Source organism: Cornus florida, unplaced genomic scaffold (assembly GCF_030987335.1).
Source record: "Cornus florida cultivar Cherokee Brave unplaced genomic scaffold, ASM3098733v1 CherokeeBrave_3.0.0_Hap2_Chr08, whole genome shotgun sequence".
In the NCBI taxonomy this organism is placed as follows: Eukaryota; Viridiplantae; Streptophyta; class Magnoliopsida; order Cornales; family Cornaceae; genus Cornus; species Cornus florida.
The window spans coordinates 19,468,803-19,482,510 of record NW_026775578.1 but is presented as its reverse complement, the minus strand read 5'-3'; the positions used below and the strand labels follow the sequence as shown (position 1 = coordinate 19,482,510).

Genomic DNA, 13,708 nt, shown 5'->3' with positions numbered 1-13,708 from the left:
AGAATGTCATTATGCAGTTTTTTAGAATATTAGAGAGCATTCTTGTAGTGTGGATTCAAAATTCATAGGCATTTAAATACAATATTGAGGGAGAGAGAAAAGAATAGGGTACTCGGAAGCAGCAGTATCCATAAGCAGTTTGTGCAAGCTCCTGAATAGGACTTCATAAGGATATTTGCGGGAGCTAGCTTCTGCTATATGTGGAATCAATGCAGGCTCCTCAATTTCCTGAAACAAGAAAAATTCAAATCATGAAACAATTTACTAAGAAAGAATATAAGATCATGAGATAATAAAAAATAAAAAAATAAAAGTTTTCCGGGTACAAATGTAGTTGCACAAAGCATAATATGGGAGAAACTCTTTATTTTCTGTTATGCATAAACAATGTGCTCAGCAGTTCTTTCATAATACCATATCAAAGCACAATTCAAAGATGGTAAATGGTAACTCTACAAAGACTAATCTATAAGGATTAAAAACATAACTCCAAAGTGTTATAAGAGTACAAGAATCACATGACAACCAATAGCAATACACCTCTTATCAAATTCATGTAAGATATTGTGAGGTATATGTCGTTAGTTTTACACATGCACGCATTTACATATTCATATGTGTGTGTGTGTGTGTGTGCGTGTGTGTGTGTGTGTGTCTGTGTGTGTACATACCAGATTTTATAAGTATATAGCAATCCTACAAGATAAAAGGACTTGACATGTTGTAAACTGTATGAATAGAATGTCCGGAGAGAAAACAAAAGGAAAATCAGGACAGGTTAATGTCCGATACATTACATAGTAAACATAATACCTTTAGAATTTTATTTCTCTCTCCCAGAGCAAAAACAGCAGACCGGTTCTTCAAAGGTTCTCTTCCTCTTGAGAAAAGACTAGTGCTTCTGGTCTCAACACCAATCAAATCATTAGATGTTGCTATATCCAATTGCAATTTCTCCAACGCTTGAATATAAGCACGGAAATGTGCACTTAGAACCTGCATGTTAAAAAAGTAGAATTTTAATACTTATAAAAGACTAAACTCCTTGCCATATAGTTTTTTATGACAAAGATCCAACCAAATGAAATGTTAAACCATATTAGCTCTTAATTGTACAAGCATTTTTCAGAAAACTAATGCAAATAAACACCTAGGTCACTCATAGAGTCATATGCATAACGCAAGGCGAAAAGATTACCTGTAATGCTTATGCATAAAGCATCAAAAGTTTTCAACACTTAAAAGCCAAATACTTCCGCACTCTCAGCCAACCAAGCTGGCAATCAGTTCACTAGGTCAAGATACACACAATTGCAGTATATGTTGTCAATGCCAGATCCATAAAATTTCCCTTAGGTTATTTTTTTTCTTCTATGTTTTGGGGTGGGGAGGGGTTCTCATGCCTTTTTTAAGGTTTTGGATTTGGGGGGTTAGGGGGATAAGAAAAGACAATTTTTTAAACTTATATAATTTTAATATATAATAAAGTTTAGATTATGAAAACAATTATATACTGTCACAAGGTCTACCTTCACCTCAAATTACTCTGCTTATAAATGTTCAAAATCTAGAAGAAAAGGTTTGATGTAAATACAATCCTTAAATTCCTTTTTTCAGCCTTCCTAATATATAAATAGGGTGAGAGGTATGGAAAACACTAACACATGCTCTCTACCTTTTACATAACTTCTCTTCCTATGTTTCCTACAAGTACATCCTCAATCTTAACATGGTATCAGGCCAAAGGTCTCAAGCTCAAACCTCACCGTCACCCTAATCAAAAAATTGAAAAACACGTGTTGGACCAAAAGAAGGCCACACGTGAGGGGGCATGTTGAAGGATTTATATATTTAAGTTACACCCTCTCTAACAGCTTAAGCTTTTGGAGTAGATGGTTGTTAACAATACTTTATTACATTAGGTATTCTTCCATTTAGTGGGCCTGTAATAATCATAAAAATTCCTGCGTCTTATAAAATTCTCAAATATTTACGAAAGAATAAAAAAAGATGTCATTTCTGAAATATGGAAAGTTGGAAGAAGGTTACTCAAGGATATATAGAAAGTTCTAAGTGAAGTCCATTTCAGAAATTTAGAAAGTTAGATGCAGGTTTCATGATGAATTATGAGAAGTGAATTCAGCATTCATTCCAATAAATATGGATAGTTTAGGCAGAAGCTATTCGAAATACAGAAAGTTTATTCTAGGCTATCCAACATTAACAAAAAGAACTTCCTCCTTGTGTTGGGAGGCCAGCATCTTACTTCTTAGCTCCCCCAATTCTTCAACTTCGATAAAGGAGTATACGGAAAATAATAAATAAACAAATAAAAGAAAACAGAAATAATAAATAAATAAATGTCATTTCTTTTCCACAAGAGTAAAGAGTCGCATTCATGTAGGGATGGGTTGGGGCCACCTCTTGGTGCGAGAGGAGGAATTCGAACATAGAAATTTGCCACCCTATCCATGCAAAGAACTCACACTACTGCTTTAGCACAATTCTTTGTGATATTCACAGGTGCTTTGGTGGAGTATTCCTTAAATCTTCAGTCCCAGTGATGATATCTATGTTTCAGGAGGTTCATGGAAGCCATTACATCAACTTTTTTCTAAAAAGATCCCTCTTTTTGTGCCAAATGCATGCATGAATTTTAATCTATTCTAGAACTTTTTAATTGTTGGTTGAAATTGACCGGACACTTTTGATTGTACTTGTTGGTTGTGTTGTCTCAGGTTATTAAACTGGGAGGACAACAGTTTATTTTCTTGGTTGTCTTCCTAGTTGTACATCTATCGTGTTATCAAACTACAACATCAAATTTATAATAAAAATGCAATGGTTTTTCAGGAATTTTTGACACAAATGCAAAAGATAGCAAACCTACATGGGTAGACACCACTATCATCAAAGGCAAAAATATAATTTTGCGTATATGCTTGAGAACCTTAACAAAGAGAACAACCTTTCAAAAAAGTCTTGAGACTACTTTTATAGTGAAAATCCAGGAAAACAGCAGATCATTTGCTGATCAGTGCACGGTTCAAAAGCAATCAAGATATAGTATTTCACTTTTTTGCACACCATCAGCTTGATATTAAGGCAAGAACAAAGCTTTCAGCCCACTTTAAACAAGTATACCTGGGTCTTTACCTTTTCACAAGGAAAAAAGTTAAACAAGTATACCTCGGTCTTTACCTTTTCACAAGGAAAAAAGTTAAGAGCTTATTCCAGCTTCTGCAGTTTGCTAATTGTTGGACAAAAGGATCTGGTTGCTTATTCAGAGAGAGGAAGAGGAGGGGGAAGGAAAATAAAAAATAAGGTTCTGCAGATATGTAAACTTCGACAAGGATCTAAATAGTATAAGCAAAGCAGATTCATCCATGAGAAGAGAGACTAAAAAGCCATAAGGCCCAAAGATGCAACCATTACAGATTATATCACTCGTTATTTAATTTAACAGGAAGAAGCAGCACAGATATAAATATCATAGTTGAATATTTAAGTATGTTGAAATCTTAGTTCATATCTTTGAGAAATTCTAAAGCATTACCTTGTTCATTGTGTCAATGTATGCTGCACGAACCTCAGTATATATCTCCTTTCCATGTTCCTTCAGAAAGGATATAATGTACCTGCATGTTCAAAAAATATCTATGCACTTGAAACGTGATTGGTCCAAATATAACGAGGGTAAACTATATTATTTTAAGGAAGAGTGAACAATGAAAAATTTTGAGGTATATTTTTTAGAGCATAAAATTATACCTTCTTCAGTGACAAAATTAGAAAGATTTTTTGTTTAACAAAATTTTATTAATTTTGCTGATATCCCATCAATATATCTAACACGAATTAGTAGCTCCATTCATAGAAATCCATGATAGTAGTGGATATAGGGCCATTAATTAACACCCAGCCACCTAGGATTTGTTGTGGGAAAAAAAAACTAGCAAAAAAATAATTATTATTATTTATTTAAATGAAAATTGAATATGTCAAAAACTTCAATCTTGTATCTGCTTTACTATGAACAAGATAATTATAAAATAAACAAGCTAGTCTTTGGACTTCATGAACCTGATGCCGAACCTGAAGACCAGGTCATTTTGTGTGTGTGTGTGTGTGTGTGTGTGAGGGAGAGAGAGAGAGAGAGATTAATGGTGCTAGGTTGCTGCCTCAAACTTTGGACCCACAATTAGGTTTTTATTGTCAATCACTAACATCATCATCTTCATTGTGAGAACTGAGAAGGAAGCTCACTTCCTATCAAAATAAATCACTTGGCCCTTTATCCGAGGCAGGTTTGGGTTTAACAAATTGCATAAGCTAAGATTTTTATTCAAGTGTGTAATAAATTTCTATATATATATATATATATATATAACTAAATGTGACTGTGAGCACTCAAAATTATTAGAACTGGGAATGTGTATGACAAGGTGCAGGGCCGGCTTGGGATGGGAATAAAAAATCCAAGCCTGTTGGACACAAGATCAATCTGTACTTGGTAGTATCACATTGGGGCCACCTTGTCCCTAACCTATCCTATTACCATTGACTCAGTTCTACACTTCAATTCAAAATACAATATAAAATAAAAACAAAAAAAACAATATTCATAACAACGTCAATAATAAAATAAAGGAGACCATTTAAGTGGACACAGCCCCATCCTTAAAATCTTCACATGTTGGTAGTACAGTGACCGTTCGTTGGCGTGCACTTTCCCCTCGCTCTTCTAGATTGCTCTGGATAGACATGCTTTAATCGCTGACTGTTATCCACTTGATAGCGGAAGGATGAATTGGGATATGCGTTTTTCGAGACATTTTTAGGATTGGAAGATGGAGGATGCCGTTGGTTTTTTGGAGCTGCTTTATCGCCAGGAGGTGGATATTGGCACGGCTGACTATTTAGCGTGGGTGCCCTCCTCTCAGGGGAGGTTTGATGTTCGCTCTTTCTATAGGAGCTTGTCGGATGCTGAGGGGCCTGCTTCCCCGTGGAAGGCTGTTTGGCACACTAAGGCCCCCCTTAAGGAGGCCTTTTTTGTTTGGACAGCTGTCCTGGAAAGGGTTCTGACACTGCATTGTTCAATGGCCCGGGATAGTTGTGGTATGATTTTGAGGTTGTTTGGGGTCCAATGGGTTATGCCTCGGTCCTCTAGAGGCATGATAGAGGCTTGGAGAGGTTGTACAGTGGGTTACCCAAGCCTATGACATTTGGAGGGTGGCGCCCCTTTGTATTTGGTGGTTGTAGAGGAAGGAACGGAATGGGAGATCTTTTGATGGCGAGGAGACTCCTATTGGGTCGTTGAAATTCTCTATTTATTCTCTTTTTTGTTGGGTGCTTGGAGAGGTTGTTCAGTGGGTTACCCAAGCCCATCACATTTGGAGGTGGCGCCCCCATGTATTTGGTGGTTGTTGAGGAAGGAACGGAATGGGAGATCTTTTGATGGCGAGGAGACTGCTATTGGGGCGTTGAAAATCTCTATTTATTCTCTTTTTTGTTGGGTCATTGGGAGGAAGTTCAAATCAATGAGGGAGATAGTGGATTTCTTGGATTATATTAAGTGTTTAGGGGCCCCATTTGGCCCTTGTATAGCTTTTGTGGGTTGTGTTCCTCGTTTGAACGCTTTATAATACAATCTTACTTGTCAAACAACATATTTCTAAAAGATTTTCTCCCCTTTAAGGAACTCCTATCAAACTTCAAAGAAACTCCTATCAAGAGCACGATTTCAAAGAAACCATACAAGCTAAATGACATTAGGTTAGCACAAAATAATGAACCAGCAGAATGTATCAGAGACACCTGAGTAGTAGATCGTAATACACATGCCTATTAACTATAAAAAATAAAAAATAAAAATTATCATTTTTTCATGAAAGTATAAAATTTTTTTGTACAGGAAATAAGAAAGAACATAATAATCTTCCCAAGATGAGAAGAATTTGAATATTATTTCAGAATTGATTACCTACTGTGAACTAGAAACAATAAATTGAAAAAAACATAAATTAGGTTATCTTCAATCCTCAACAGGTTAAAAGAAGCAAACAACAAAAACTACAGAAAAAAAGGTAGTTAACGTAATTCACGTAAACAACTGAATTATTGACTTATAATTAATTCAACAACTCTTAACAAAAATGTTTCATATCCTAAACAACAACATGCTGAGATCAGATATAAATGATGTTTTGGAACATAAGTAAACTAATAATTAAACAGAAGCAATTCAATCAACCAAAAAAACTAGCTATCATAATGAGGCCAATTATAACAAAAAGAAATAGATTTAGTTGTAGAAAATTAAATACCAGACCACATAATAATATAAGTACCATAAAAAAAAATCAAATAGACACCAACTCACTTGTATTTTAGAAGAACACTCTGTTGAAGGATCTGGATATTTGTTTTGGGTTTTCTAAGTGCATAGAGCTTCTGAACAATGAACTCAAACACCTAAAGGAAGAAGAAAAAAAGAGAAAAAAATAAAAAAAAATAAGAAGACGACAGAATTATAAAGAATTACTCCGTACTTGTCAATCGACAACATCTCCAATAAAACTGGAGTTTAAGGAATTAACAACAGATTATCATTATAAGATTAATCATAGAAGATTATCCAAGACTAATATAATATTGAGAACATCACCAATCGCAAATTCAGTTTCTAAAATAATAACCAAGACAATCATAGGATTATTTGTTTCAGTTCTCGGAGGATACTCAAGAACCCCAGGGAACTACCTAAAATTGGACTTTTATTCAACAAAAGATTTCAAACAGTTTTTATAAGACAGACAATCAATTCGAAGTGCTTCCTATTTTTCCATTGAAAACAATAAACTATTCTTAGAAAACTAAACCAAGCAGACCCTGAGTCTGCTCATGAAATGAATCTCAAACATGATAGTTGGTATCAGAATGTAAGATACAGACCACATTGAAGAAATTCCTCAAATAAAGTTGATCATCAGTGTACTATTAGCAATATTACGAGATAAATAAAGCACTTTACTGTGGCCCACACTGCAAGTGTGGCCTTAGCTTAAGCCCTAACAACTAGCAGGCTGAGAAGCATTTTGATGACACATGTCAACTTGTTACATACTTCATATATATCTGAATCGTATTACATAATCCCGATAGAGAAAATTGTTGTTATGGAGCCACTAGGTCGATGAGTTGGACACTTGGCTAGCATTCCATACTTCACACTGTACTTCCTTTTTTATACCACTCAAAAAGTAACGAAGCTTTATTAAAAAGTAAATAAAGAAGGACCCACACACAACACAAGGTGCACACAATTTTATGAATAGGCCATAATGAAAAAGGTACCTAGAATAATAAATTTAAGCTTAATTATAGAGACTACTCTATAATTTGAGAACAATTAAAAATTGTAGGTGCACACTCCCTTATTGTATCTTCTTTTACAATACCAATGTTTTTCTACATTAAAAGTTGTCTATTGAATGCTTGACATGGCAATGCTAAATTTTTCTTTTAAAAAGTCAGATATGTATCTGCTATGTCTGACACAATTCTAGGCATGTCCAACATGATGAGAGACATATACATACTGTTAATAAGATCCCCTGCTTCATTGCCTGCAACTTACTTTTTCTTTTTTTTTCTACAACAAAATTTACCAGAGCGAGTAAACACAAAAAGAAAGGTGAGGATCCTTCATAGATAGGACACATTCAGTCCAAATTATAAAGTGGCAATACAATCAACAGGAACACCATGCAAACAATTTTAAGAAGGGTATTAAGGTCCACTAAAACAGATCAGAAAGAGAGACCATATATTAGCCCAAAAAAAAAAAAGTGAGAAAAATATAAAACAAACCTTACCTTTGAGACAGCTTTCTGACGAAGTCTTTCTAGCTCAGGCTGAACATCTTTTAGAGCTTTTGAAGTTTTAACCATAGGATCCACTTCAACAAACTTCAGCTTCTTACTCAGAATCTCAAGAGTTCTCATATATTCATCATTAACCTGAAGATAAACTCTACTATAAGTAGGTTAGCAACAACAAAACAATAGCAGAAGTGAACAGAATAGTACACAAGTGATGCTTGAATGATTCTCAAAATGATTTTTTTATGCAAGGTGTATCAAATCCAATATAATAAGTGATATGTGCAAGAACATAGGTTCCATGAATGGAAACAATGCAAATATACTTTTTTTTTGCCTAAATTAAATGAACTATACTGTTACATAAATATACTCAACAAAGAAATACATTACAATTACTTTGACACCCTATGGTTTAAATATTAATGAGAAACAAATTTTGCGAATAAAACTTTAATATTCATCAATCATCGTCATCATCATTGATGAGGAAGGCGAAACAGAATTAATTAAAGACTGGAAAAAGAGTACATGGGAAGGTTAACAAACCTTCTAGCTTGAGAAACAAAAGCCCAACACAAGGCACCTGAAGAAACACAAACAGATGCCAACATCCACTCCAACCCACAAAACATCAATAAGGGATCAAGAATGAACCCCACTTGACGCCATCCAGGAAATCCGTACTTATCCAATGTATCATCATCTTAGCTATTTGCAAAAATTGGAATATATATGATCACCTCAGTGTTGTTAAAGGCGCGCCCAGGCTCGCACCTAGGCTCGAGGCTCAAGTTTAGCGCCTGTTGTCATCCCAGGCTCACTGATATTTACTAGGCGCGTGCCTCGTCCTGTTTGTGAGGCGCGCCTCACTGATATTTGTTTAAAAAAATACAATTGTTCTATTTCTTAAGCCAAAAAGGATACTTTTGGCAACTTAATAAACAAAAAGAAAGCCCAAGCATACGATAGAAGGAATTTTGTACAAAAGAATAAAAAAATAAGAAAGCCCAAGAGTCAAAGTGTTAACCGAACAACGATAAAATGAGATTGTGAGACGAAGACGAAACCCTAGTTGCAGAGATGAACGACGAAACCACGTCAATTATTTCTTTCTTCTTCTTCTTCTTTCTCTCTTCTCCTCTAGATCTCCCCTCTTCTTATCTTTGTTTACATCTCTCTCTACGTCTAGTTCTCTTCTCTCAGTGTCTTTTTTTTTTTTTTTGGTTTACATATTTATTTCTTTTTGTGCTTTGTTTTGCCAATCAAAAACACATTTTGCTTTGCCTTTCAAGAAAACATATTTGTGCTCTGTTTTATGGTTGGATGCTTGTATAGTTGATGGATTTACTTTTTTATATTTGATATTAATTTTTAGAATATTGATATGACTTATGAGATATGAATGCTATTATGGTAGCTTAAATTTTCAATTATGCGCCTCACTTCACTCAGGCGCGCGCCTCGCCGTGCGCCTCACGCCTTGGCTCCAAAGGACCTCTAGCGCCTTGGGCCTTTAATAACACTGATCATCACCTTTCTAAATTCGTGAATAGATCAATGATCTCTCTCATCAAATAGTTATAGTGCCAACATTCCATGGGCCCGCCCTCTAATCCATCTAACCACAACATAATATCCATCCACAAACAATGATGAAACCCCACATGAAAAGCCATCCTAAGACCTTGCAAGAGAGTTAGAATCTCCATAGTCCATATTATGGCGAATAAATGCTGAACGACCTGAAGACCTCAAGAATCATGCTCCCTATTGAGTCTCTAAAAATGCCTCCAGTTCTCAACCGGCCCAGCTTCCAAAATGAGCAACCACTAAAGACACTGTTATTTTATTCCGCGACTGAACATGAATAATTTGTTGGAGAGGGCATCCGTGGCTTATATTTTATGTCCTCTTAGTCTGAATAGATATAGAACATTATGAATTAAGCACAATAATACTCAGGCAGTAAAAATTAGTCTAAAAAAGCCATTGCTTGGTACAAATAGGTAAAAGGCTGAATTACTGTGCTTTACATTCTTAAGTCCTATTATTCAAAAAAGGCCATTGCCTAGTGCACCAGCAAAATGCTTAGGCTGTCAAGCGTGAGAACATGGGTTTGAATTGTGAGAATGGCTACTTTGCATCCATTATACCAAAAGTTTTGTCTGTAACCAGTCCGTCCCTCCCCGCACCCTTAGTCAAGGAGGCCCACAGTTGACAATAATAACCCTTTTTCTAAGAATTCTTAATCACTGCTCGTAAACATGTATCCTAGAGGGGCATTTGAAACTTGGAGTTTAAGATTACGGATTGAAGTGAACATTATGATAATGGATGTCTATTTTGAGGTAAAAAGGATTTGCAAAATCTTGGAACCTCTTTAAAAAATCTGTAAAGCTTTTCAATGAGTTAAGTTCACAAGAAAATGAACAAAGCACAAAAATAGGGATCTTGGGGTTTCCATCCCTCAGTTCAAATGCATTAGGAACGAAAGTAAATTAACTACTAACCATGTTTAAGTTGTTAGTCAAACAAGTATGTCATTTTCAAAACAAAGAAAACAGAGGAGATGGATGCCAAGAAGTGCAAAAGAGAGTAGACGTGAGCAGGTTGAAGTTCGTGCTTTAAAGAAAAAATTAAATGAATACCAAAAAAACAACAATACCTCTCCATCAACAATTATGTCAATCATCCTTGGAGGGACAATAATATCTTCAACAAACTTTGCCAATTTTGATTCTGCTACCTGTAAAAGAACATAAACCAACTCTTACAAATTATGGCATAAAAAGCTATTAAATAAGGAAAAAAGGAAATTAAACAATAAAGCAGTGAAAAGAAGGTTATTGATTAGCAGATATGACAATTTATTGCTTGGTTGAAGCATTATGTTCATCGTTTGAAATGTGTATTGTATGTCCCATTTCTTCTAAGAGTAAGCAAATGAACTTAAACCCCATATTAGAGGACAAGTAAATAATAACAATTTAGATTTACATCCCATTAATCACCCCAAGGTAAAGAAAAAAAAATTGCTTTAGTGCAGTAGTTGTTTGACCAGTTCCTAGCAACTGAATTTCAGTAACTCCAATCATTTAGCAATGTCTCCCAACAATCTTTCCCCACGAGCAAAAAAGGAATAAGCAGTAAAAAACTGATTCTTATAAAAAATTTAGAAAGGAAAATTATATATATTTTTTATGATGAGTCAATTTACAATCGAAAGAGAAAATATGACTGGGAAAAAAAACAAAAAACTCCTCCGTTTTCACATACCCAAAATCTGATTATATTCTGCATAAATAAGGCACACAAGAAATAGCTTTGCAGCTTTATAAGATTGTTAAAGATAAGATCCACTTCACTTCGTTATTGACTGTAAACGAACCAATATATATATATATATATATATATATTTGCTATGTACAAAATCAAACTGGACGATAATAAAAATTTTGTAATAGTGCAAACAATAATATTCAGTAATAACACATGAAAGAGCCAACAAGTTTTCAAGGAATGGGCTCCAAGCATATATATATTAATATATTAACTGTCCTCTATTGAACTACAAAAGATTGGTTTAAGGTTGCAACAGGTGTTCCCCAATAAATGATTCTTGTTTTAGAGGAATCGGCCCAAAATAAATCCGATTCAGCTGCCCTAAATAGATTTATACTTAAATAAAAATAAATAAAAATCAGATATCATATATATTTGCACAATGAAAACAAATGTTTTTTTTTACTTGAATCAAATGATAACAGGAAACAATTAGGGAGATACATTATTGATTTTGTAGCGGTAAAGGGGCAAAAAATGAGTAGTTGATTGGTAATTTTCATCAACAAAACACGGGTCTTAATTGATTAATTTTTTTATTGATTAATTTAATTCTGACTGGGTCGGTCAGTGGTCTTGATTTATCATCTGATTTGATATCATGAATGTTGCGGCTTTAGACTGGTTCAGGATCAAGAAGATCGGATGGTTATGGCATTGAGTTTCAAAATGATGGTCAACTAAAAATCTATCACACCCCTAAGCTTAGTTGGACTAAAATTGATCAAAATTGTTTTAAAAAATATTAGACCAGCTTCACACAATGTCCTAAAAAGTTTTAATGGCTAAATACATGTTTTTTCTCAAAATAATACAGATGGAGACTATTTTCCAAAATTTCATTCAAAACAAAGGCTGGAATGGAGAATAAGGACATAATTTGTGGGCATACTAGAATAATTGTTATTAAAAGGGCAAGTCTTCCATCTTTTGACAAGTATTGTCGCTTCCACCCCATTAACCTCTTGGTCATCTTCTTATCAGCCCACTCCACCACCTCGTCCCAAATACACATGGTACCATGGGGCACTTCCAATGGTAGGCCCAGGTAGGTGGCCAGAGAAGTTCATGGCCTAAACCCAATATAGGTGCAAACTGTCTACATTGTCCACTTTCCTGTAGGGATCAACTCCCCCTATCCAAATTCACTTTCAATTCAGACAATGCCTGAAAGAACAGAACACCACATTTTTAGGTTCTTCGGTTGATCTTCCTCCACCAGCTGAAGAAAATCGTGTCATCCGCAAATACAAGATTCAAAGCTACCAAATTTTTTCCCCTTGCTGCCCCTATCTTAGATAGTTAAGACTCCTTAGCAAAAACCTTCCTTCACTGTCCTACCCAGCATACGATTGAAGATTTCATCATGAACTCACCGACATAAAAAGGGAAAAGAGAATCCCCTAAACTAAGTTCCCTTGAACTGTTAAGCTCTACTGCTGGAGCATCATTAGTAAGAATGGACAACTTAACTGTAGAAATGCAAAAACTAAATCCACTGTCACCACCTGTGTCCAAAATTTATCCTCTTTACCATATGCAAAAGAAAGCCCCAATAGAAATACATATAGACCAATTTTATTTCGAGATTGAAAACTACCCGCAACTCACTACTCTTCAATCTCAAATCCAATCACTCATTCACCACTAGCTTCATCAAGAATTATAGGACCACATAAGAGTCTTTTAAGACTTCAAGATAACCGTCCTTTCACCATTTTAAATTCTAGAGCCTAAATTTTTTATATAAGCTTATACAAGCCACCAATCAAGCTAATTTGCCAATAGTCTTTCAAGTCCTTAACACCTCACTTCTTAAGGATCGATGCAAGAACAAGGCGTTTAGGCTCCTCTCAAACTCCTTATGCTCATGAAAATGATTAAATAGTAGCCATATCATCCAATTCACTCCAGAAATGAAGCCAATATCATTCCATCAGGACAAAGATTCTTATCCCTATTGCAGCTCTTCAAAGCTCCCAACATCTATTCAGTAAATGGTCTCTTAAACCACTCCCTATCCCCCTCCTCAAATGTGTTAAAAGTCAATACATCAAGCCTTGACTGCCACCGATAATTCTATGAATACAGCAGCTCATTGAACTTAACAAAGCCATTTTTAATATCCTCCTTTATACTCAACTCTACCCCATCAACCACAATCCTCTCCATAAAGTTAACACATTGACCCAGATTAGCCAAACAGTGGAAGAATTTGATGTTCTTACCCTCCTCCTTCAACAAGAGTGCCCAGGACTTCTGCATCCAACTAATCATTTACATGAGTACTATCCTTAGTCCATATCTTCAAATGTTCCTTACACATATTGCTAATTTTTTCCTTATTCCATATCTTCAAATATTCCTTACAAGTTACAACACTTCAACTTACGAGCTAAAATATGACTCAGGGATCCCATCACCCTATACTCCTCCCACCAGCATCTGGCACGCTCTCCAATCCCCTCTTCCTTGAGCCA

At 35.2% G+C, this 13,708-nt stretch overlaps 1 protein-coding gene across 2 annotated transcripts in view; it reads right to left on the bottom strand.

Annotated features, from left to right (window-relative positions):
- The window catches only part of LOC132270636 (vacuolar protein sorting-associated protein 52 A), a 31,072-nt gene that overhangs the window by 6,394 nt on the left and 10,970 nt on the right, over positions 1-13,708 (bottom strand). For both annotated transcript variants that reach the window (XM_059771813.1, XM_059771814.1), the window contains 6 exons: positions 10,552-10,632; positions 7,878-8,021; positions 6,383-6,474; positions 3,557-3,638; positions 814-996; positions 113-228 (listed from right to left, as the gene is read on the bottom strand). In XM_059771813.1, the coding sequence (XP_059627796.1) occupies positions 113-228; positions 814-996; positions 3,557-3,638; positions 6,383-6,474; positions 7,878-8,021; positions 10,552-10,632 (698 nt within the window). The remainder of the gene's footprint in view (positions 1-112; positions 229-813; positions 997-3,556; positions 3,639-6,382; positions 6,475-7,877; positions 8,022-10,551; positions 10,633-13,708) is intronic.